Source organism: Diachasmimorpha longicaudata, chromosome 18 (assembly GCF_034640455.1).
Source record: "Diachasmimorpha longicaudata isolate KC_UGA_2023 chromosome 18, iyDiaLong2, whole genome shotgun sequence".
In the NCBI taxonomy this organism is placed as follows: domain Eukaryota; kingdom Metazoa; phylum Arthropoda; class Insecta; order Hymenoptera; family Braconidae; genus Diachasmimorpha; species Diachasmimorpha longicaudata.
Window position 1 is genome coordinate 3,436,020 of NC_087242.1, and position 22,970 is coordinate 3,458,989.

The following is a 22,970-nucleotide window of genomic DNA, read 5'->3' on the forward strand; positions in this document are numbered from 1 at the left end:
TTCACTGTTTGTTGTGGTTTTATGTTGACGGCTCGCAATCGTTGACACCAAGTGACGAGGACCGAGCTCATGGTCAAGGTTTCGAGAGTTGAAAATTTTGTGTCCCTGTCAATGTCAGAATGTCATCAAAAAAAAATAAAATATTGTCTTTCAAATATTATTATCTTCATATTTTCTAATCCCCTTTAATGTGGATTTTTTTTAATTGAATATCTACTTTAAATGGAATCGAGATATTTTTTCTTCTGCGAACATCTTCTTGAGTTATTCATCTCGTCATTCTTCCCCTGAATAAACGAGTTGTGACTGAAAACTGTGCGCAACTGAATCGCACGAAAAGACGTACAACGAAGAAATGGCAAAAGCCGATGATCGATCCACCTTGAAAAGCGTGTCCGGCAGTTTTAGCCGGAGGAACCGTTTACGTATGCTGCACGCATGCCCTCCCCGGTTCACCCCCCGTCCCACCTCCCTCCCCCGCGCTCTTTCGGTTGTTATAGCGTCGCCATACTTTGTACATTTCATCTTCTTTTTGGCTGCTCCACCTTTTTTTTTTTTAACAAGAAGTGCTTGACTATATACTCATGCCAAAGAAGAGAAAGACGGATGTGTTTTATAAACGCGTGACGCTGATATCTTTTCTCTTTCGTTGGATTTTTTTTTTTTTTTCAATCTCTCGTTCCTTTTCTCCGTCTTTTTTTGGTTATCCCCGGTGCTCTCTCTCGTGTATTTGGTATACGTGATTATCTGTTTGAGTGTGCAACCGAGGGGGGCCAAATAACTCTAACACAAGAGGTAAACGACTTCTGTCGTTTCGAATACCTTGCGCTGAATTATTTTTTGGTCTTTGAAAAAAATTGGGTTTTATTTTGACAGGAAAATTTGGGAGGGCTGGGGGAGGGTGGGAGTGAGACCCTGAGAATATTCTGTTTCCTATTCTGAGTCTTCCGAGAATTGATTCCTCCCTTTTATTCGAAAAGAAGAGAGACGAGGGCACAATTTTATCTCAATTAAAAATTATTCTCAGTTGAAATATTAATGATAATTTTCTAACAGCTAATTCTAATATTATCTCTCTCATTGCCTCGCCACTTCTCCCATTTTCATCGACAAATCTACTTGAAATTGGGTTAATAGAAACACGTTAAATTCAATCTCACACGTTTACGGTATGGTGTATATGTACGTGAAACCTATTCCGGTCTCCAGTGCAGCATAATAAGAACCCACATACCGTAGCCAGAGCAGCTTTGACAGGTGTGGGCACTATGGCACATATAAACAGAAAATGCGATCTCTGTGCAATATACATATATCGTATGTACATGAAAATGACACGTTGGTTTTGTACACACCTCGTGCTCTTCACACAGTGCGTTGTCACTCGTTTTTGTTATGTTTTGTTCTGTATCATCTTTTCACTGGTGCACTCAAAGCACTTTCTGTATCAATGCAGTGGTAGGGTGGGATGTTTTTAAAATGAAAACAACGAGTATTTTGCAGAAATTGCGAGAACAGACGAGTTTTACTGGTTTATTTTGAGTGCATTGATATAGGTCAATGGGCACGCGATATCATGAATATTATATTTTTATTAAAAATCCTTTGAACTCGTCAGTGGTTTTTTTTTTTGGTGATTAAATTCGTTATGGAGTGGTCAAACCAGGTATTCGAATTCAATAAACATTTCGGTTAAATATTCGCAGGTTAATATTTTTCAAAGGGAATTCGTCGGTTGGTGGTTGATTGAAATATTTTATCTTCGATTTAGAAATGATAAATTTATCTTTATGTATTACATAATACATAAAGATATATTATATTCTGTAAATAGTACATTAGTCCGAAGATTCCCGCGGCATCTTCACCGAATAAAGTTTTCATTTGTTATTGCGATCCAAAATCAATTTCGGATTTTTCAAATTTTTTTTTTTCACTTGAATTATAGAAAGTGACGTTCGAACTTATCAATTATTTTTACAATTTAATTCTTTGATTCAGTGTACGTTGTGATTTAGTCTTTCGACAACTCTCTTGCTGGACTTTTTTTTTTCTACACTTGTTTATTTAATTTTATCACTACAGCGAAAGCGTTTCCCAATTTTTGCTGACATTTTGATTGTACTAGGTAATAACTCTGTTATCGGTGAATGGTGCGTCTTGAGTTCATTTATAAAAGCATCGACCGAGATACTGCGGACAAGGACAACTGCCTTGTCGAGGTATTATCAAATTGGTCTCGGTGCACAAAACTTTATCATAAAAATTTTGTCTCTCTCACTCACATTTTTTCATATCTCCCCTGTGGTTATATACGCGAACAGAACCCGGTGCTGTCTGACGTCACTGCGCAAACATTTACTGAATCGATTCACGCGCAGATACATAGGGACAGACGTATCCGAGAGGAATTTCAGGAGTTTCGAAAATTTTTTATTTCGATGATCGAACAAGTTGAGGTAATTTTATTTATCGTTGAGTTCTGATTGTCGTGTTGGACTTGTTGGAGTTTTTCATGCGGTAAATTTTCTTCTGCTGGAGATCTTTCGACGAGGGAATCGTCGAAACATCTCCGGAGGATCTCTGGTGACCCCAAACGATTCTCGATGATGATGAAGATGGTGGAGGCCTTGGAGACTGAATTAATTGGGGAAGTCAATTAAACGTTTTAGGAATTAGTTCAATTAACTCTTTAGTCTCGTCGCTGCCCCATCGAAATCTCGTTCATTTTTTATTTGCACTTTGATTACGATGTATTGTGCGACGGTCGCCAATCGATTCAGCGCTTTTCCAAGCTCTGCATCTCCCTGAGTTCTCATCTAACTAATGCGATTTTTATTCTATTCTGTACAATGGAGCTGAGAAGGAGGAGACGAGAGGCGAGAAAGGGAAGAAAGCTGGCGCTCGTTTCAAGGTGAATTTATAGATGCCCTCGAGCGACCAGAGATTATTTCTGGAGCCACTGCACAAGCAGAAGCTTTCATCATATATCTAAGCACAAATTCAGGAAACGAGTTGAGAAGAAAAAAAATACAATAAATTTGCGAATATAAATTTGACATTCTGACGAATTTTTTCATTTCGCTGTTTTCTCATCTGCGACATGTTCCACCCAATTTTAAGACAATTATATTAATCCAATCGATCCCTTCAATTTTGGTAATTTCATTTATTTTTATTCTGGAATTTCTGATTTATTTCAATTTTTCCCCATAATTTCCCTTTTATTCTCCCGATTTCATCCCTCAAACGCATTATCTCACCCCTTCATTCTATCCCCGTACTCCCGCCCTAATAAAAAATACCAATCAGATTGAAGTTGTCCCCAATTCCTCGGAATAAAAAATCCCCTTAAACTTCAATTTCTCATAAATTCCCCAGTAAAAATAATCTTGTCCCACATATTCCACTCATTCTCCAATAAATTCTCATCGTCACGGTGTCACATCATCCGCGAACTTTATTTTTTTTTTTCCCGTCATCATCATCAACAAGAAGTATCGAGTAAAATGGCAATGGCCAGTGCCTAGGGTTCCCCCCCGGGGGGGGGGGATGATGGAGAGGGGGGGTCATAGCCTTCGTTCTCGGCTCTCGCACAGCATTAGCCGTTCACAGAGCACGAAAACTCAATGCACATGCACAAACACCAACTCGCACACTGAGTCAAGTGGTTCGAGGGGCCTAGAGGGGCAAAATGGGGGGCAAAGGAGAGAGAGAGAGAGAGAGACGTAGCAAGCAAGCGCGCCTTGAAGTAGGTCAGGTCTCAATGGTTGCTTACGTACATATGTACGTGGGGAACTGTAGAAGCGCCCGCACTCACTCTCGTTTGGTCTCAACTTGTGAATTCGAGTTCATGTGATCCATCGCACATTGTCGGTGTATTCAATTCACATACTCCTTTGAGTTTAGACACACGCTTGTAAAAAGCATGTGAAAGAGACGACGTCTTCTATCTTTGAACTATGCACGTTCAACGTCATTCTCACCCAATTTTTTTTTCCCCCGTTTTCTTGTTCTTGGAGAGGATTTTTTTTCCTTGGCAGTCACTTGAATGGAAATCGTTCATTGTCGAACTAATGCCCGTGTCAGAGATTCATGTCCACTGGTAATTTTGCGGTGGAAAATATTGCAATAGGAAAAATCATGTGAAACGGGGGAAAATACTGGGGATAAATTTTTGCTGATTTTTTTTTGGGTGAATTCGGAGAAGTTTGACCTACAAAATGAGCGGTCGTCACGTCTGATCCTCTAGAGGTCGTGTTTTTCATCCACAATTTATTTCCCGGAATTTTAGAGGGTCTGGTACAGAAGTGAATTGATATTAATTTTTTTTAGGTTTTTTTCCAATAATTTTTAACGATATATTTTTAACCGCAATATTGAGATCAGTTACCCTTCCATGCATTGAATTATTCGATGCCATCGGACCCTGTGTATCGATCTTGCGCAAATTGTCGACGGGGTCGACTGCATCAAGAGGTCACCAGGTCAACGGGGAGAGAGATGAGAAATAACCTCGACGTTTAAACTATTACATTTCCTCGGTGAATCTTTTCCTTGCGCAATAATCGTGAAGTGGAAGTTTCGATTATTCTGTGTGGGCTTCGATTTTTATTGGGAGCGGTATCAGAGTTCAGTGCTGGAGTTTTAAACGAATGAATGATGATGGATTAATTTTGTAATCGACAGCAGGACATTCGTGACGGTTTTTTTTTGGTTTTAAGTGCGCCAATGTTGCGCCAACGTTGGGCCGACATGGACAGTATTAGCGGAATTTTGATCCGAGAGTGTGACAGAAAAAAATGAGAAAATGAGAGGGGAAATTACCGCTGGGGAATTTCCGGGCGGTGGAGACGGTGCGGGACTAGAGGCTCGATTATTCCATGGCCAATGCACTCGTTACCGGGCTCCCGATAATCTGGGATACCAGGGTAATACGAGTATAGATATTATCCGGATATCTATAGATGTGTATTATATTGTTGCGTCTGCGGCGCAACGTGTTATTTTCCCGAAAAACGATGATGACGATAGGACGGTACGATTGTACGTAATTTGCGGTGGGTTCCTCGTACCCCTTCCAGAGTATCAATAATCTGTTATTACATCTAGCGAGTGTGCTTGCGGTACAACACATGCACCAGCTTTTCGAGGAAAAATAATCTGCGGCGAAGACTCCGAAAGGGGTTTTTCATTTTTAGAAAAAAAAAAAAGAATAATTCGCGTTATTCATGAATTAATTATTTATCAGTGAATTGATGGAGTGAGTCAGTGATGGATTAGTTATTATTACACCGGCGCACACAGAGAGAAATATTGAATAGAAATTTCATATTTTTTCTGTAATTTCGGAAAAATCGTAATTGACGAGCGAACTGCGAGTTCCGTAATTTTTCCGAAATATTACGAAAGAAAATTTCAGTCGTGACAGAAACGATTTCCATTACGGAAAAATTTTGGAGAATAATTAGACCTTTGGAGAGTGAAACGTGGGGTGAAATGACAATTAATCGCTTTTTGGGTCAAGTTTTGTTGGAAAAGTTGGACTTGAGGGGGTAATTTTTGTGATAAAACTAAACTTCGTCCCTCATTTCACCCCCTGGAGGTCTGATTTTACCCCAAAATTTTGTTTCCGCCCAGGTCGTCAGTCGTAAAACCGCTAAAGCGGTAAATAGACGAAGGAAAAATTGACGATCAAACCAATCATCGTCATAAGTGCATAATTAATAGCATAATTGATGATGTAGAAGAAATTACGATACAAATCATTTTTCCCTTCGACAAATTGGCTGTGTTAGAATGTCGGTATAATTCAATATTCTCTCTCCTCCACCGGATAACCATCAAGTATTAGCCAGCTTGAAACTGTCATTAGCAGCAATGAATTAGTATCAATTTAGATAGCCAATAAAATCCAAGTATATGCCTGAGTTCATGTCGCCAATGGGGAGTGGAAGTCCGCCTTGTCCCCGTTGTTAATATGTGATACGACAAATGTTAGATAGTACAAACGGATTTCAAATGTTGGCGCACGAATACCACACATAAATTATATTTGTCATAATATAAATTAGTGTGGTATTTATAATGGCAATATTAGCCTTTCCATTTGCGGGTTGAGTTGTAACCAATCTGGTTGAATTATTACAATCATTCTGTTTTTTAATGCCCCATGTAATCAAACATGAACAGTCTCGTTTCAATGGACAGGGGGTGAGGGACAATAAAGAGGCTTGTCACGCTGACCTTCGCATCCCAGTCGGTTCTCAGTGAGCAAAAAAAAAACTGAGAATCCTATTGGAGTTGAACTTTCCATCCGCCACTGGGTATCTAGTCGTGTCCAGGTGTATCTCGTGCGACTCCAGATAAATTTTTGAATCCGTGGAGGAAAAAATTATTTAAAAATTACGTGACTGTCCCATAATCTGCAATCAAAACAATAAAAATTATGGAACAATTACGCACTTGCAGGGAACATTCAGCGACTTTTCCTCAGTCCGTCCCTTCATTTCTCCATTTTCCAAAAATCCAAAGAATTAAAAAAATAATAACCATCACTCGCTCCATATTCCCATTCTCTTACTCGTAAACCGCACTAAAGTGAAGGTGATTGCGTGTGAATTCACTAGGGCCCTATCAGTTGAAATCGAGATAAATCGAGTCGTTCGTAGTAGTCCACGTTGGCATTGAGAGACATGAGGCCAGGTCACACACAGTGTTGGCAAAATGCTTTGGATTTACACATGGTATTAGTGGTTGTTACTCTCCGTCAGTGGGACAGTGAAAGGCGACCTAGACCAAGTCTCCTACACCATTGACGGGGGGGGGGGGGGGGGGCGGGGTAAGAGGGGCCTTATTGGATACCTCTGGTGTCTGGATGCTTAAAGACCTGCATTTGTGTATGTTAGGATATTCAGACACAGTGTCTAATGCTAAACGATGCTCACTCAGTCCAACACAACAATTTCAGTTCTATTGTCCAACGACCGAGGACAGTAGGTGGATGTGGTTTCACTCTCGAAAGAGCTTTCGATTGTAACTGTCTAACAGACTCATTTTCACTCGTTTATAGAGTGAGAGAAATTCTATTGATACTTTCATTCATGTGTCTCACTTGATGAGAGTTTATCCCACTGTTTCAGGGTAATTAACACATTATTTTTAATTGCAGGCTGATTTTTGTTGTGTTTGAGTCAGTGGAAAGGTGGAAAAATGGCGGGTGAGAATATGCAGATTCTTGCTGATGGCACCGTCCATGTGATAACGAGTCCGACGGAGAAATTGGCCAATGGTATTGGTGATGTGCATTGCAACAAGCACAATAACAATGGAACGATAACTTTACCCAATGGTAAAGTTCTTGAGATAACTCCAGTGGAGAATGGAAAACTCATGGCCAATGGTGATGAGAAGTCGAATAGTCTCCAAACGGAATTCGATGAGGCTGATATTTCCTGTGGGTGGGGCCCCTGCAGACCCAACTGGCTGCAATTGTTTGCAACTAAACAGGCGTTTTTGGTGACATTCTGTCTGACTTGGGTGAGTCCTCTAGACTGATTAAATATTTTTATACGAGACAACGTCATTCGTTTCTACTTTTGGGCCTGATTCCACTGATTTCTATACGTCTGGTATATTTGTTTATTTATCAGGTGCTTCAAGGAATGTATTACACATACTTCGTCTCGGTGATAACGACGATTGAGAAACTTTTTCAAATTCAATCGAAAACAACCGGAATCATAATGTCAGCAACTGAAATTGGACAAATTGGTTCGTCACTTCTTCTGACATACTACGGTGGCCAGGGCCATAGGCCCAAGTGGATTGCCTGGGGCATGCTACTCTTCGCTGCCAGCTCCTTGACCTGCTCTATGCCTCATTTCATCTACGGTGAGCAACTGATAAAACAGAATGAGAAACAGTTCAGCGATGTTGGTCCAGATGGTCAAGGAGGTGGACCCAACTTCACCGATCCCATTCCAGCAAATTTATGCAAATTCAACGGGTATGTTTTTGTCGTTATTTTTTATACAGAGATAAAAATATCGCCGATTCAACGGAATATAGATTTATATATTTTGTGTCACCAGGACATTGTTCCATTGGAACTGCTGATGAGCCCTGAGTTTTCATTTTGGATCAAAAAATAATTCTCACGTTTTACTAGATTTTTTTTTTCTCACTTCATGATGTCGTGGTTTCTAGATTTTTCTTCACAAGGTCATACGGGGACCCGCATTCGATAGTTTATTTGCACAAAGACGTGCTAAATTGATAAATGAATAATGGGGTAACGATTTTTGATACGATTAATAGGATTATGGAGATACGGTAAAAATTTTTGGTTTCGATGAAAGAATTCAAAATTTAGTCCTCTTTCGTCGAAGAGTCTAATATTTACCCATCGTATTTCCATAAGTGATTTGAGATAAAAATTTACATGGAATTTTTCGTTTGCAGTTTATTCAGCTGTAACAGACCTCGCATTATCTCCTTCCAAATTTCCCCATCTGACACGTGGAATTCACGATTCAAAGACTTGAGATATTTGATTAAATTGTATTTCGTATCAAGTGAGTCAACGTCTGATGTTCAGAATTTTCTTCAAAAATTGGGAGACGAGAAAATTAAAATTTTTCCAAATTCACTAATCAGTAAAATAAGCTCTAGTGAGACTATTTTTATTTACGATGCGTCAAGATATCGTTAAATACCATACGATGTGCTGGGACATTGACTAGCTCGATAAACTATGCCACATTTTTCTCATACAAAAAAATCATAAAAATCCCCAGATCTATCACCGTAATCAGATTAATTTTACAGAACAATTGGCGCAACAAGTTCTCCACACTCACCCACGGACGTAGCAACATACTGTGAGGGTGAATTCCTGGATGATCAGCTAATCCAGAGTAAGATAACAGCAGTGGTACTGACAATATTTTTTGTCTCCCTGTTGGGAGTTGGTATGGGACAAACTGCGGTCTACACACTTGGTATACCATACATAGACGACAACGTTGCATCCCGAGAGAGTCCTTTGTATTTCGGTGAGTCGGCGTAAATAACCGTCCCTCTGGCATTCCCAAGCTCTTGGTGTACATTTTTTTTTTTCTTCTCCAACCATTTATATATATTTTTTCTCTTCTCATCGTGTCTTTAATGGCTTTGCTAAGCATCGAAGGAAGCCCGAAAAAAAACGGGTTTCACCGTCTCACTTTACCCCCCCCAGTTCCCTTGATTTGTGCAACAAAATATTTTGCATTTCAGCGATTACAATAGGAGTAAGGATTCTCGGTCCTGCACTTGGATTTATCCTTGGATCACTGTGCACGATGCTCTATGTTGATCTTGCTGCTGAACCACAGATCACACCCACCGATCCGAGATGGGTTGGTGCATGGTGGCTTGGTAAGTTCTGAAAGGAAAATAATCTTGTTTTATCTGGAAAGATGGCGGAAAAAAATTGTCAATACCCAAGATTCTACATGGACAGCTTCTCCAACCATTATTTATCTTTTTTTTATCAATCTGCAATTCAGTAAAAAATTTCGAGAAATTTCTTCATCTCCTTCACAAAAAAAAGTGTCATGCAACTCTGTCGACAGGATAATTAAATTTACGCCATAGATATCGTCTCGTCACTGCTGACGATGATGTCGCAAAAATCCCATGAATACGTCAAGGTACTCAAGCCTAGACAATTAATTTGAATTAAGGAGGTAGTAACGTCCGAAAGGACTCACATTCGCAAGAACCACCATCTTTATTATCCGTTTAAAAAAATTGACACAATTATGTAAATACGGGATGACGTCAGCACTTAGTTGACAAACTATTTGAGGTATAAAATGAAAAATTGAGAATTGAAGAGTTTGAGAATTAGGAAATTATTATTAAATAATTATATACGACATTTCCCTGATATCCTGTATTTGCGGAAATTAATGCACATCGATTTGCTCTCTTGAAAGGCCTCGACAGTGAGGTCTACGACACGATAAACGATTTTTATCAACTCTTTTTATCAATCACACAGGTTTAGTTTTGATAGCTGCGATGCTCATGCTGGTCAGCATTGCCATGTTCGCGTTCCCCAGTCGATTGCCAGCCAGTCGATCTCCACCCAAGATAGAAGATTCGAAGAAGCCGAGTCTCAGAGGTGAGTGGACGTCATTCATTTCCTTATAATGTACGACATTGCGAGTCTTTCCACCAGGATTTCGTTGAAGATACGAAACCTTTGCCTCGCTGAAGAGACTCCACTAAGTGGACCACCGATCACTTGAAAATTGTATTCGTGATCACCTGCTAACGAGGTCCTAGGCGACCACTGTCCCCAGTGGTGCGACTGTTAAATAACAATATAAACGTACCGTAAAATGCAATTATTTTTTATAACAACGGAATGTCAACGCAATTCGCATTTGTCGCCTTGAAAAAATTAAATGAAATTGAGCATTAAAATCCGGCTGCTCATCTTGAGTGATCGCCATGAGGATCACTTCGGCTAACCACTGTAAACATGAGAATACACGAGTGTTAGAGGTGTCCTTGGTCGTGTCAATGTACGTGTTGGCCACTTTCTTAGGCTGTGTGAGTCAATAATAATGACTGACCGAGTCGCGAACGGTGGAAGCAAGTTCACGGTCGTATCATGGACCCTGAGGCCACGTGTGTTAGAAAAGCAAATGCCAGAGGGGGGGGGGGAGAGAGGTGGTGAGAGGGTGAAAGGAGTGGGAGGGACCTATCACGATGTCAGCTGTCTGCCAATACACCTTTATTGTGGTTATAGTTTTATCCGAGTGATTCAAATGATCGATGGAATCTCCAGTTACTTTCCCTTTTCGTGGATTTTTTTACCATTTTCTTTCTGGTCAAGAGGAGGGGGTGGAAGAGGGTAGGGTACCTTTCGCTTTCATTCGATACATCGGAGGCAATATTTCCTGGCTTATCTCCTTCTCCTCTTTATCCTTGTTCACCTTACTCGGGTCCTGCCTTGATCGTGGTCTATGGGTCTATGCGGGGTTGCCACGACTCAACACTGGAATTCCCATTTCTTCATCTTCTTTTGGTTCAGCCACAGGGGGGCATGAAAATAAATTGTATGGACGATTGGGTGAGAGGAAGGGAGAATTAATTTTAGACGTTTAAATCGGACTTAGGGACAGCTGGAATCACGAGAAATTTGGTGGGTAAATTCGTGGATATTTGGGTAATTTTTGGAAACGATTGGAATTTAATTCTGAATGGGGTTGTGGAGGACCTGAGGGGTGGGCGGAAGTAAACAGAAGGGGAGGACTGTTGTCCATACCCCAATCAATCGTCGGGCACGAAATTCCCGCAGATGTGGGAATGACCGAATTAACAGGCCAGAAATTAATCAATAACCGAAAGAAGGGTAAATGTTTATGGTAGGGAAGGACAGCAGCGCTGATGGGGTGGAAATGCTAATGGTGAATTCAAATTTGAAGTGGGAAAAACTTTGATCCTACAACCTTGATGTTGTCTGACACATAAGGAAGTTATCACTAATTTTAGAAATTGGAAAATTGTATTTTTATTGCTTTTCGATTAGCCATGGACACAGACCTCACAAGGTCTACACATGTATATCCCTTTTTAAAATACCACGTAATTATGTTTCATGGGATTTTAATCGACTTTCCGGGAAAATTCGGGTGTCGAAATAATTTTCACAGGCTGTGAGGGGTCTGATACATCAAGAATTTATCACTTACTTCCTAGATTGGGGAGTAATAGATTTTTTTTATTGGACAGCAAAGTTCCTCTTCCAGATATCGTACAATTACATGGAATAGGGGGTCAAGTGACTTTATATGACGATTAGACAATCAAAACAATTACAGTCGCCCAGCTTTTTAGTTGTGTCCAATAGTTGAGATATTTATCATTAATTTCCAAACTTATGAAAGTAAAATTTGATTTGTTCGTCTGATTGCTTATCGCTACAGTCTTGGCAACCACCATATACACATCCCATTTTCGATTATCGCATCATTACGTTTCATGGAATTTCAAGTGACCTTCGAGGAAAATTAGGCAGTGGAAAAAAAATTAGATTCCATAGCCTCGAAACTGTGTCTGATAATTCAACGAATCATCACTAATTTCAAAGGTGGAGGAGGCTAATTTAATGTTTTTACTTGGGATTTGAATTCACATTTTTTTTTCCACGTGAGTGGGATAATTCATTTGTGAAACTGGTATATGTAAATTATTCTGAGATTAAAAGATCGTGGATATGAAGAAATTTTTATCCTCGTGATCTGGCAACCGCGTGAATCCCAACGCAAATCTCACCGAGGCCTTTTGTGTTAAAGCCTAGAACCCAATGAGAATGAAGTACCTCGTGTATAAGGCGGCGTAAACGTGAGATTTCAGGGGGATTTTAGTACCTCGGGGTACGAAGATTTTCGCTTGAAAACCACTACTTCATTCCTCGGACTTCTACAAATCATTAGACGAGGAGAGTATTTCAGGGGTGAATGATGATGGACATGAGTCTGCATGTTAGAAAAAAAACTGAAATTTCCCATTTAATTAATTGCCATCGAGAAAAAAATTATTCCTTCAATTTTTAGATTTTCCAAAGGCGGTGAAGAGACTTTTGAAGAATGACATACTCATGTTCAGGACTGCCAGCAGTGTTCTTCACATATTACCTATTGCTGGACTCTATACGTTCTTACCAAAATACTTGGAGACTCAGTTTCGACTTCCAGCTCATCACGCAAATATGATCTCAGGTATTCTTATCATTTTGTAAATAGTAGGTGGCCTATCCCACGATTTTTTTATATGAAAATAATTAAAATGATGTCCTTCAATTTTTCCGGCTCTTTTGACTCGTGTAATAAAAAAAAACAATTTCATCAGGTGTGGGAGGAATCCTGGTAATGGGCCTGGGCATTATAATCAGTGGAGTATTCATTCTACGAGCAAAACCAAATGCACGATTTGTAGCCGCTTGGATAGCTTTCACTGCTGTTGTTTATGCTGTAGGAATGGGCATTCTCATGTTCATCGGTTGTCCGATGGACGATTTCGCTGGGCTCACAACGAACACAGATGGGTAAGATATAATCAACGTAAATGAGTAATGATAGTGAAGTTAAAAGTAAAAGTACTGAATTTTTTTCAATTTATTTTTCAAAGGATTCCTGGCTTTGAACCAACGTGCGACACCAGCTGTGACTGTGATCTTTATAAATTCAGTCCAATTTGCGGTGCGGATAGAAAAACCTACTTTTCGGCCTGTCACGCTGGCTGTTCCAACTACACTGTGACTGATGGCAAAGTTTCTTCGGTAATTTTTCATCAAACGAAACTTAAGAATTGACATTGAAATTTATCACAAAGAGTCTGGGGCACAATGGAACGGTGAAAAAAATATAATAGACAGCGAAGTCTAGACAATTTTTTTTTTTCAGCAATTTGATGATTTGTTTCATCTTGTGTTTACGGTATTGCGTAGTCGAGATAAAAAAAAATACACGAGGACCTTTTTCGTTGAGAAGTTCAAGAACTATAAAAAGTTAATTATACGAATTTTCCTATCTTCATTGTAAAAAAATAATTCCGGGGTAAGTCTAGTGACAACAGTCCACTTTGTAGTTTTTGGATAATATCTTGTAATCTAACTGAGATAAGAGAATTTTGATAAAAACTTCATTTCTAGATTATCTCAAGGGCTATAAAAAAGCTATTATATAAATTACGCTATCTTCATCGCATTTCATGATATTTGACAGAAAGTGCTTACAACTCACTCGGATGTTGATCTTGGATCATGTCATCTTGTTCTCGTTCTTTTTACGTCGTTGGACTTCTCGGGCATCAATTTATGAATCTTAAATCACTGGTCTACAGCGCAATACACGTTGCCCCCCACTCCCTTATTCTCGACTTATTATGTTTGAGCTCAAATTTTGGAGGAATAGAAATTCGTCTGAATTTCGCACCGTTCCGTTTTGCATTATCCATCCACCCTTTCTGATTTTTTATCCTGGATAATTTCAGATCTTTTTTTTTGTCCAAATGCCTCAACGATTGTTAGAGATTCAAATCCATGATTAATATATTAGAGCGACGGTTGTTATCAGTGCTTTGAAGGTCTCGAATTGGTTTTAATGACCTCATTCTGGGAACCTCAATAGCACATGGCCAATATTTTCACGGTTATGTACACAAATGTATCGCGTGACATGTAAAGTAGATATGGTTTTGTTTTGAACTATTAATTTCAAAATCTCGTTCCCTCATTCGTTTTATTAACTCTCCGGTATGAGTGCGTTAACATATTATGAAGTCACCATGTGCCGACTAAATCCGTTGAACGCTTTCGTCATCATTCACGCGATGGTTCTTTCTGATTATTTTTAAGTATCGAGATGCCGGTAATTATTATAAAATAAGGGAGAACAAAAATTTTTCGAAGCTATGATACGAAGATGGTCAACAATATAATTTAAAAATATTGAATAAGTGAATAAGGAATTGAATAAAAAATTTTGAGATACTCTCATTTCCCCTCATGAAATAAAAAACAATGAAGTTTATGAAATTACGAATAATTTGCTGCATTGATGATCCAAAGGAATTCAACTAATTTTTTTTTATTCTCCCATTTCAGTTTTCAAATTGTCAATGCATTGGCCAGAACGAAACATTCCCAGAGCTACTGAGCACAGCCAAGATTGGATACTGTGAGTTAGAATGCAGTAACATCTGGGTTTACATGATTCTCTTCTCAGTATTTGTTTTCATCCATTCGACGAGTGAAGTGGGTTCAATGTTACTGATACTCAGGTGTGTGGATCCCAGGGACAAGGCCATGGCCTTGGGTCTCATACAATTTGCCATTGGATTATTCGGTAAGTCGATCAAATTTAAGTGTTGGAGGTATAATCGCACAGTTGATGGACAATAAAATAATTATCTTGGTGTGTTTTTGAAATAGGAAATGTACCTTGCCCGATAGTTTATGGTGCTGTTGTGGATTCAGCCTGTTTGGTTTGGGAATACGCTTGCGGGGAGCGGGGAGCCTGCTGGCTTTACGACTCAAACATATTCAGGATGTTCTTCCATGGTAAGATCTCCTAGAAAATCACCTCTGCAATCATTCGCGTTTACCTTTCCCTGCCTCCTTCTTTTGGCTACCAGGAATTTGAGGGAAAAGTGGGGAGAGATTCCTTGGATTTATAATTAATTTTCTTGATTTTTAATCACAATTTCTGCTCATCAGATCTCACATTTGATTTCATTTTAATATAATTGTTTAATCTCATGTTTGAATGATTTTGGTTTTTATTTTTAGGTACGACCGGTGGTATTCTCCTCTTAGCATTCATCGTTGACGTTGTTGTGTGGTACAAAGCAGGAAGTATAAATTTCGTCGACGACCAAACGGGTGATGACGGCTCCGCAGAAGAAATGACAACCCTGAAATCACAGGACGTCCAAGCAGTTGTGACCGACTACAGACGAAATTCATTTTGAGTGACGTAATAAAAAAAAGGCAAGAAAATATATCATTATTTTTCCATGAAAAGTTATGGGCAAATGTGCAGAAGCTCGATTCGTATTTAAATCGTCGATTTGAGGAGGCAGTCAGCCAAATCGTTCGACAGTGGGGTAATCTGAAGAGAAATTTCTCACTCGGGAGAATAAGGAATACCACATCGACTATTCAACTGCGCTATTACAGTGAATTTTTAGGGAGTAATTCTAGGAGTAAGAGTTGTCATAGTGAGTGTGTAGTTGGCTAATTATGTGAAAACACAAGCGGATTTTTATTTCATCGAGCGGAGAAAAGGTGGGATTTGATGTTGCTTTTAAATTCACTCATTGGGTATTTTTATTTTACTGAAGGCAAACAAAATGAGTGATTGAGGATGTTTAGACTGATTTTTAATCGAACGAGAACTGCAGTGAGGTGGTAAAAAAATGTGCAGAGGTAGCTTACAGTTGCTTCTGAATTTTTTTAGTTCACTCGATTTTTGAAGAATTTGTAAACATCCTCAGTTTCTAATGTCCATGGGGAATGAAAACAATCGAGAGAATAATTTTTGTTTTTGCCTAAATGCAACGGTGCTACCCACAGAGCGAGATAAATCGGTGTGCCGTGACTCGTTGATTTACATTAATTTGTCAATAGATTAAAATTCAATGAATCCACGTAGACTCACGTAGTTGTACAGATAACTTGCCGCTTGTTGAGTTTGAAGTTCGAGATTCCTCAGGGGCAAGTAGCTCAAAAGATATTGAATAATTTCACACAAATGTTTATTTCCTCATTCACGGTATCGCCGTCCATTTCACTGAACACAGAGTGGTTATACCCTACGGGTTTATTGAAGAGGAAAATTATATATTAGGATGACGATGGCAAATGCACGTTAGAGTAAGATTAATCGTGATTTGATGAATGACGTGAGTGTAAGATTGACGAGAGCGCGGAGGACGAGATACATTCAACATATTTTTAGACGATTTGACGAAAAAAAAAAGAAAATTAATGAAAAATGAAGTAATAGTTAATAACAAAGGATAAATAGATCAGAAGAAAGTGGAATACAAACAAATGTCTAAGAGTATTTTAATATGATACTGTTTACATGCGGCACTGTCGTGTCCAGGATTTTAAGGAAGTTTGAAAAATTCAAGAATGAAATGGTAACTCAAGATTATTTTAACGATGAAAAATATGAAGAGAAAATACGTTTTGGGCATTAGAATCGATAAATCAAAGATACTAGAGATAGTAGTCTTTTCAGCATGATAATGAAATTACTAGACGAGATGGATAAAAATTTGAAACAATCATTTTCACTGAAAATCGTATTTTTCTAATTAAATAAACATTCGATTCCGTTTAATCTCGAGAACGAGATAGACTGGAATTTTTAATTTTCACTGAAATGGGCAAAATCATAACTCAAAATTTTATTCTGAATATATTTACTCGCGACTTAATATTGAAAAAATCATCAATTTTTAGGGGTAAATAAATACATAAAAACATTTTAACTTTAATGAAGAACACATCACATCGGTCTAATATCGCCATCTCCTTCCTTAAGTTGTTGTTGCTGTTGTTGTTGTTTGTCTGAGGCGAATCGATGATTATTTTTGTCAACAAGATAATTCATCCAATTGTGATCATTAGAGTGGTGTAAGTTGTATAGCTGGGCTGCTCATAAATAGTAATCGTAGAAAGATATATTGAATGCATATATATTATATAACATATTATTTCCGCACTTGTAAATAGAGAAGTACAATAACTTTTACCAAACTCAATGGAAAATTTAATAAATCTCTCACGTGGTGTAGGCGACTGCGGAACCGATATATTTTAACCAGAAAAACCTTCCGATGGATGTTTAACTGTCTAGTTCTTGTTTTTTAAATGTGGGGGCCGGGGTAAATTGTGTTGAAACTATTCGGTACAGAAAAAAATTGAACAATTTTGAAAATTCTCCATTAGAAAAAAATCCACAAGCTCTTGAGTTCAGAAATAAATACCGTTTCACCAGCGCAATGAGAAATTACCAATAATAAAGACTGTACACCTCTGTTCAATTATTCCGACACTGCCACAGCCTCAATCTCGATGGTAAATTTCGATGGAAAAATTCAGACTTAAGTGAAATAAATATTATCGAGATTAAAAAAACAGATAAATGTAACGGATTCACAGAATTTCATGCATTTTTGGTGCATTTATTCAATCGTTATCGCTACTCTTAATCGTCGAATTTAAGGTTCCACAGTTCCGAGAAATAAAAAGTACATTATTCAATTTCCAATTACTAGATAGAACGAAGATTTAAGAAGTGAAAAATATAAATCATTGAATTACAAATAAAATACATCCGACGAATCACAGATAATACCACGATGATACTATATTATATATATTTTAGTAAACCAATTTATCGATAAAATGGATTTTAATGGAGATAATTAAATTTAAAAAAATTGTAAACTTAGGGTAAAACGATTGGAGGAGATATGACGAATTCAGTCGTACGAATTTTATCGTCGATTTCACGTAATTTACCGGAATTATAGTACGTAAGTGAACGATAATTGCTAGTCCCTGAATAATATATATTGCGCATACAAAACGAATGAATGTTAATTATTAATAAACTATTGAATGAACGAAGTAAATATATGAGAATCATTGTCAATGAAATATTAATTATATCTTCGTAACAAAAGACGATAAAGAAATCGATTTATTACTAATATAACTTCGATTAACCGTTGATATTATCAAAAAATTGAGGAACATCACGATTTTTATTCTGTCAAACGATAAGAGACATTATCCTATAACGATTTTAAACCTTTTTAAAACTATTTTTCCCAAGATTCATTATTACTATAGGAAATTGAAATTGAATTGTCTGAATTTTTAAATGAGATCTCTGTGAGAATAATTTGTAAGATAGATTTTGTTCCCTCAATTTTATTTTGTTGTATCAAGGCTGTAAATACGATGACATATGTGAATCTTTCCACAGGGGTTTTGTCCCCAATTATTCGATTAATTTCCGGTTCAGTGATTTATACAGTAGAATTCGTTAATTTTTTTTTTCTCGCGACTCGTCGCATCACTAATGTACCTTCAAAATGCGAAAAAGCCACACAAATACATACAGAACACGTTCTAAATATTTTTAATTAGCCCAAGGATTGTCAAATGTCTCGAGTAGTGGACTGTTTCCGACGATAAGTATATGAAAAAAAATTTAATTGCGACATTTAAACGAACGTTTGCTAATCCCAGGGTTAAGACTGATTCAGGAGAATATATAATGCAATGAATGAACCTACATATTTTGTAATTATATTGTCATTATTGTTTGTAATTATTATGAATAATGAAAATTTGTTTATAATAGATTTAAAGAAAACGGCAAGTGCCATAATTATTATACACTTTTTGATAATTTTTTTTTTCTCAAGCATTTGTTACTCGATTGTAAAAAATACACATCCTCTTACCTTCTTTAGACTTAAACAAAATAACAAAGAAAAATTGTAATTTTAAACTTTTGACTCTCAATGGTATGGACTAATTATTCATAAACTATTTTCTGAAGCAAATTTGTGGTTTTTTTCATTCAATTTGTCCGTTCCATTAAACAAAATAGCAGGTGCATGTGTGAACAACTTGATTCCCCCAGAAGGGTCAGATTTTATTACTTTCATCGCACTGTAAGTGTTACAATCGCACATTCGAGTTGTCGTGTTTACTGGCAATACTCGTCACATTTTTGATCGACAGTTCATTTGTTCTGACACTATATCGTGTTGCTGGGCCATCCGGCGATGCAAATAACTCCAGGGGAAGCCAGAAATGGTGTTTTTACTACGGAAACGTGAGTCGGAGCATTTCAACGGTGCTCGTCGAGTTTGCGTGAGATTGAAGTGAAAAGAATAAAAGGGAAATAAATAAAAATTGGAAAATCCGAGGGACATCCCAATATTTTTCTTCCCAAAATTTGGATTGTGCAGACAGCAGTCTGAAGACAACAATTTTTTTTTTAGAACTTTCACCAATTCTTTACCTTTTGAGTCCCTTCAAAAATACCTTAATAATTGAAATAAAAGTCTAGAGTGTTTTCTTGAGGTACATTAATCATAGAAAAATATAAGACCTCTGTACCCCATCATCCCCCATTTATTTTCTCTTCCAGATCGAAAAACAAAATTCGACTTTCCCGCAGTTATCAGACAATCATTCGATATTATTCACGCTAATGCGTTTTTCAGTCCAGCTTTAGAAACCTCAAGCTCCAGAATGATGAAGTCATCGTCGTTCTCCTTGGCCTCTGACCTTTTAATGTGTCCAAAGTCCTGAGTATCGCCGAGTGTTCTCGATGCGATTGGACCCGCCTCGTGCTGCTTCTTCTCAGACTCCCCCTCCGTCAAGCTCCTCAGGGTCTTCATCATATCGGCTACGACATCTCGTGTCGCGATCTCCTCCTCAATCGTTGGTGGCTTTGATCCGTCCTTTGTGATAGTCCGTCTTGCGATGTGATCTAGGGCATAGGCTGTCTCAAACGGTGACAGGGAGTTCGCACGCCTCGCTGGAGCCAGAAGGGGTGTTATCGCCTTCTCAATGTCCAACACTGTTTGGTAGGCGTCTAGGGCTCTTCTCCCTTGATGCTTACCCGCTCTCGCTTCAAGAAGTTTCATCAATTCACTTGCCACAGTCTTTGGATCAACCGTCACCACTACGTTCACATTTCTATTCGTAATGGTTGCATCCACCTGGAAGTAATTCGGTCGTTGGGGGTAAATTTAACAAAAGGAAAGTGAATAATTGGACAGGAAATTCTTGTTAATTTCCGAGTGTTAATTATGAGGTGGGAATTTTTAAAAATATGAGGGAATCGAGTAGAAAATTGGATTATTTTCTTACGAACTTTTTGAGGTCTTTCATCAGCAGCTGGAAGGGGACCTATAAAGGTCGGAAGAAAACCTGGAAGGTTGTGCTGAAAATAAAAATAGAGAAATGGGAAACAAAATTAAGCAATAAATTTATTTGAGAGAATTTTAATCGAAAAACTTACGGAAGATGCCTGACAAATTCCGAAGAAAAGTGCAGAGATCAATACGATCTTCATGATTTACGTGACTTCAGGGAACACTTGGACACTGGAGATTTCCTCTCTGCAGTGGCTTGGCAGGGCTCGCTCTTTATGTAGTTCCAATCTCTGACGACGAGACGTAATAGCTTATCTGTTATGAATGGACATAAAATCATTGTTACCGGTTTTTTAATGGTATTTTCGTAATTCAGAGGTCACGGGTGAATTAATTTCGTTGGGTCCATGGGGACAGCGGTGAGCTCAGGTTGATGGAATTACACGGCTTGATTAATTTGATGTAATTTGATGTATTCGAGTTCAATTGGACATGGTTTTATTGGTCACTTCATGTGTGAAATCACGCAATTGGAAGTGCTATCACAGAACCCAGGGCACTGTATTAAAAATAATATGAAATTTGTTGTCGATTGTTCATTAAGAAGTTCCCACAGAAAAAAATATATCTGATATTGGGACTCGCCTGAATATTATGTTAAAAACTTTCATGCGATAGTTTCTGCCTTTTTATGAAAATTTATTGTTTTACGTGGTACATTGCACAGTAGAAATTTTCTGTAAAATTATAATAAACAGTAATTTTTTGAACTCCATAATAAATTACATCAGAGTTTATTTAATTGATGGACCAAATTAATTTAATGTGAATTAAAATTTCATGTACGAGATGAACGAAATTAATAGATAAACTCATGAGTGAGGGTTGGGAAATTAATGAGTGAACAATTATTATCATTTTGCCAACATTTAATTTATTTCATTTTTTTCAAATGACTTTATAAATGTTCGATTATACAGTTTTCCTCGGGGCCTCATTATGTCCCATCAGAGTCGCAGGATCCCAATCCTCTCCAAGATTTTCCTTGAGCTCGGAATTATTAGAAATAATCTGTCGCATTGTGTTTCCCAATGCTTCATAGAAAAAGTTATTGAATAGTTGTTGACTACTGAGAGTTGGACCGACGAATTTGGGGGGTTCCATTGTCGCTGCGTCAGCTATATTGAGGAGAGAAAAAAAATTAGTTTAAAAACATTGAATTCAGTGGAAAATGTAAAGAAGAAAAACCTTGAGCTCTTGTCTCATTAAGTTTCTTTTGTTTTTCTAATTCTTCCTGGAGTCTCTTCTCCTTTGCTTTTTCTTCCCTCAGCTGTTCCTGTCTCGCCTGTTCCTCCCTGAGCTTCTCCGCCTTAAGTTTTTCTTCTCTTTCCTTTTCCTCTTTGAGACTCATTTCCATCGCTATTTGGGCCTTAATTTTATCCTCTATTTCCTTTGCCTCTCTGAGTTTATTCACTCGATCCTGCGCCTCATCTCGAATTTTTTCCGCCAACTTCAACTCAAAAGCGAAGTCCTTCCTCCCAGAACGAGTGGTCTCATCTGTACTGGAATTTAAACTTCTTGGAGCAATATCACCCACTAATTGTTTACCCTCATCCTCCATCAAATCGCCTGAAAGATCAATTTTAATTGTTAAACATAAAAAATTGTCCTGCAATCCAGTCATCCGCTTTCAATATAAAAAATAAAAATCAACCATTTAATCCATCCAAGAATTGGGTCCAAAGTGATCGTGACTTCTGCTGTAATTTATCCGCACCAGTTAACGCAGTTTCAGATCTGTCTGAGGACAGAGCTCGTCTCCACCCCCGTAAACTCGGTGAATCGCAAATACTTGAGAGATTATAAACCAATTCATTAATTTTACGGACTTCATCATTCAATTGTCGAAGAACATTTGCTCGACACTGTAATCACAATAGAAAATAATGAGACAGTTCTGCAACTGATTACATCAATTTTTAAAAATTAATTCTAACAGGAAAATTAATTTCGACGAACATGAAATGTATTATTGCATAATATATTGATATATCATTATTACATATTAATATACATAATCGGGTAATATATATGATGGGGTTACTTACAGTATATTGACCTAGAATTAGCAACAAAAAAGTGTAAATTATTCTCGTCATGACTTCAAAATTTTTCAGCTGCGATCTGTCAACCCTCTGATTATAATTTATAGAAAAACATAAAGTCACTCCCTTCTTTAGTAAATCACCTCACATATCTGTCCCATAATACCCAATACGCGGTTCGTCGGAATGCATTTGTGTTTTTATCAAACGGCAGTTGACGATCGTAAAAATAAACTAACAATTCTCATAATGGGATAGACCAATTTTCGCGAGATTCGAGAGAGTTATTGCGTTTTAACTGTTGGCAAAATTGATTTTTTAATTATCACAGTGTTCAACGAGCTCCAGTTATATTATTATTGAGTTGTATTACGAGGTAGTTGATGAAGA

General features: G+C 37.8%; 3 protein-coding genes across 5 annotated transcripts in view; 1 reads left to right on the plus strand and 2 right to left on the minus strand.

Annotated features, from left to right (window-relative positions):
• LOC135171074 (solute carrier organic anion transporter family member 74D) overlaps positions 1–18,945 on the plus strand; it is a 39,564-nt gene extending 20,619 nt beyond the window's left edge. For all 3 annotated transcript variants that reach the window (XM_064137377.1, XM_064137376.1, XM_064137375.1), the window contains exons 2-12: positions 7,172–7,539; positions 7,653–8,008; positions 8,830–9,056; positions 9,277–9,417; positions 10,046–10,168; positions 12,612–12,776; positions 12,907–13,102; positions 13,186–13,336; positions 14,663–14,903; positions 14,990–15,118; positions 15,347–18,945. In XM_064137377.1, coding sequence (XP_063993447.1) covers positions 7,213–7,539; positions 7,653–8,008; positions 8,830–9,056; positions 9,277–9,417; positions 10,046–10,168; positions 12,612–12,776; positions 12,907–13,102; positions 13,186–13,336; positions 14,663–14,903; positions 14,990–15,118; positions 15,347–15,528 — 2,238 coding nt within the window. In that variant the 5' untranslated portion in view covers positions 7,172–7,212 and the 3' untranslated portion in view covers positions 15,529–18,945. The remainder of the gene's footprint in view (positions 1–7,171; positions 7,540–7,652; positions 8,009–8,829; positions 9,057–9,276; positions 9,418–10,045; positions 10,169–12,611; positions 12,777–12,906; positions 13,103–13,185; positions 13,337–14,662; positions 14,904–14,989; positions 15,119–15,346) is intronic.
• A 763-nt stretch (positions 18,946–19,708) lies between these two features.
• On the minus strand, positions 19,709–20,777 carry LOC135171099 (uncharacterized). Its single transcript, XM_064137433.1, has 3 exons — positions 20,622–20,777; positions 20,475–20,543; positions 19,709–20,319 (listed from the first exon to the last, which is right to left on the minus strand). Exons 1-3 carry the CDS (start codon positions 20,673–20,675, stop codon positions 19,798–19,800), a joined length of 645 nt encoding a protein of 214 aa, XP_063993503.1. The 5' UTR covers positions 20,676–20,777; the 3' UTR covers positions 19,709–19,797.
• A 606-nt stretch (positions 20,778–21,383) lies between these two features.
• Positions 21,384–22,758, minus strand: LOC135170935 (uncharacterized). The gene is made up of 4 exons (XM_064137154.1): positions 22,584–22,758; positions 22,190–22,400; positions 21,724–22,104; positions 21,384–21,653 (listed from the first exon to the last, which is right to left on the minus strand). The coding sequence occupies exons 1-4, from the start codon at positions 22,632–22,634 to the stop codon at positions 21,448–21,450; spliced, it is 849 nt and encodes a 282-aa protein (XP_063993224.1). The 5' UTR covers positions 22,635–22,758; the 3' UTR covers positions 21,384–21,447.
• Between the last annotated feature and the right edge of the window lie 212 nt (positions 22,759–22,970).

Coding starts and splice junctions, on each gene's coding strand:
- LOC135171099 (XM_064137433.1), bottom strand. CDS start 20,675: ATGAAGATCGTATTGATCTCTGCACTTTTCTTCGGAATTTGTCAGGCA. Junction 20,544..20,621: donor GAATTTGTCAGGCATCTTCC/GTAAGTTTTTCG, acceptor TTTTATTTTCAG/CACAACCTTCCAGGTTTTCT. Junction 20,320..20,474: donor CTGATGAAAGACCTCAAAAA/GTTCGTAAGAAA, acceptor AATTACTTCCAG/GTGGATGCAACCATTACGAA.
- LOC135170935 (XM_064137154.1), bottom strand. CDS start 22,634: ATGACGAGAATAATTTACACTTTTTTGTTGCTAATTCTAGGTCAATAT. Junction 22,401..22,583: donor TAATTCTAGGTCAATATACT/GTAAGTAACCCC, acceptor TTGTGATTACAG/TGTCGAGCAAATGTTCTTCG. Junction 21,654..21,723: donor TAATGAGACAAGAGCTCAAG/GTTTTTCTTCTT, acceptor TCCTCAATATAG/CTGACGCAGCGACAATGGAA.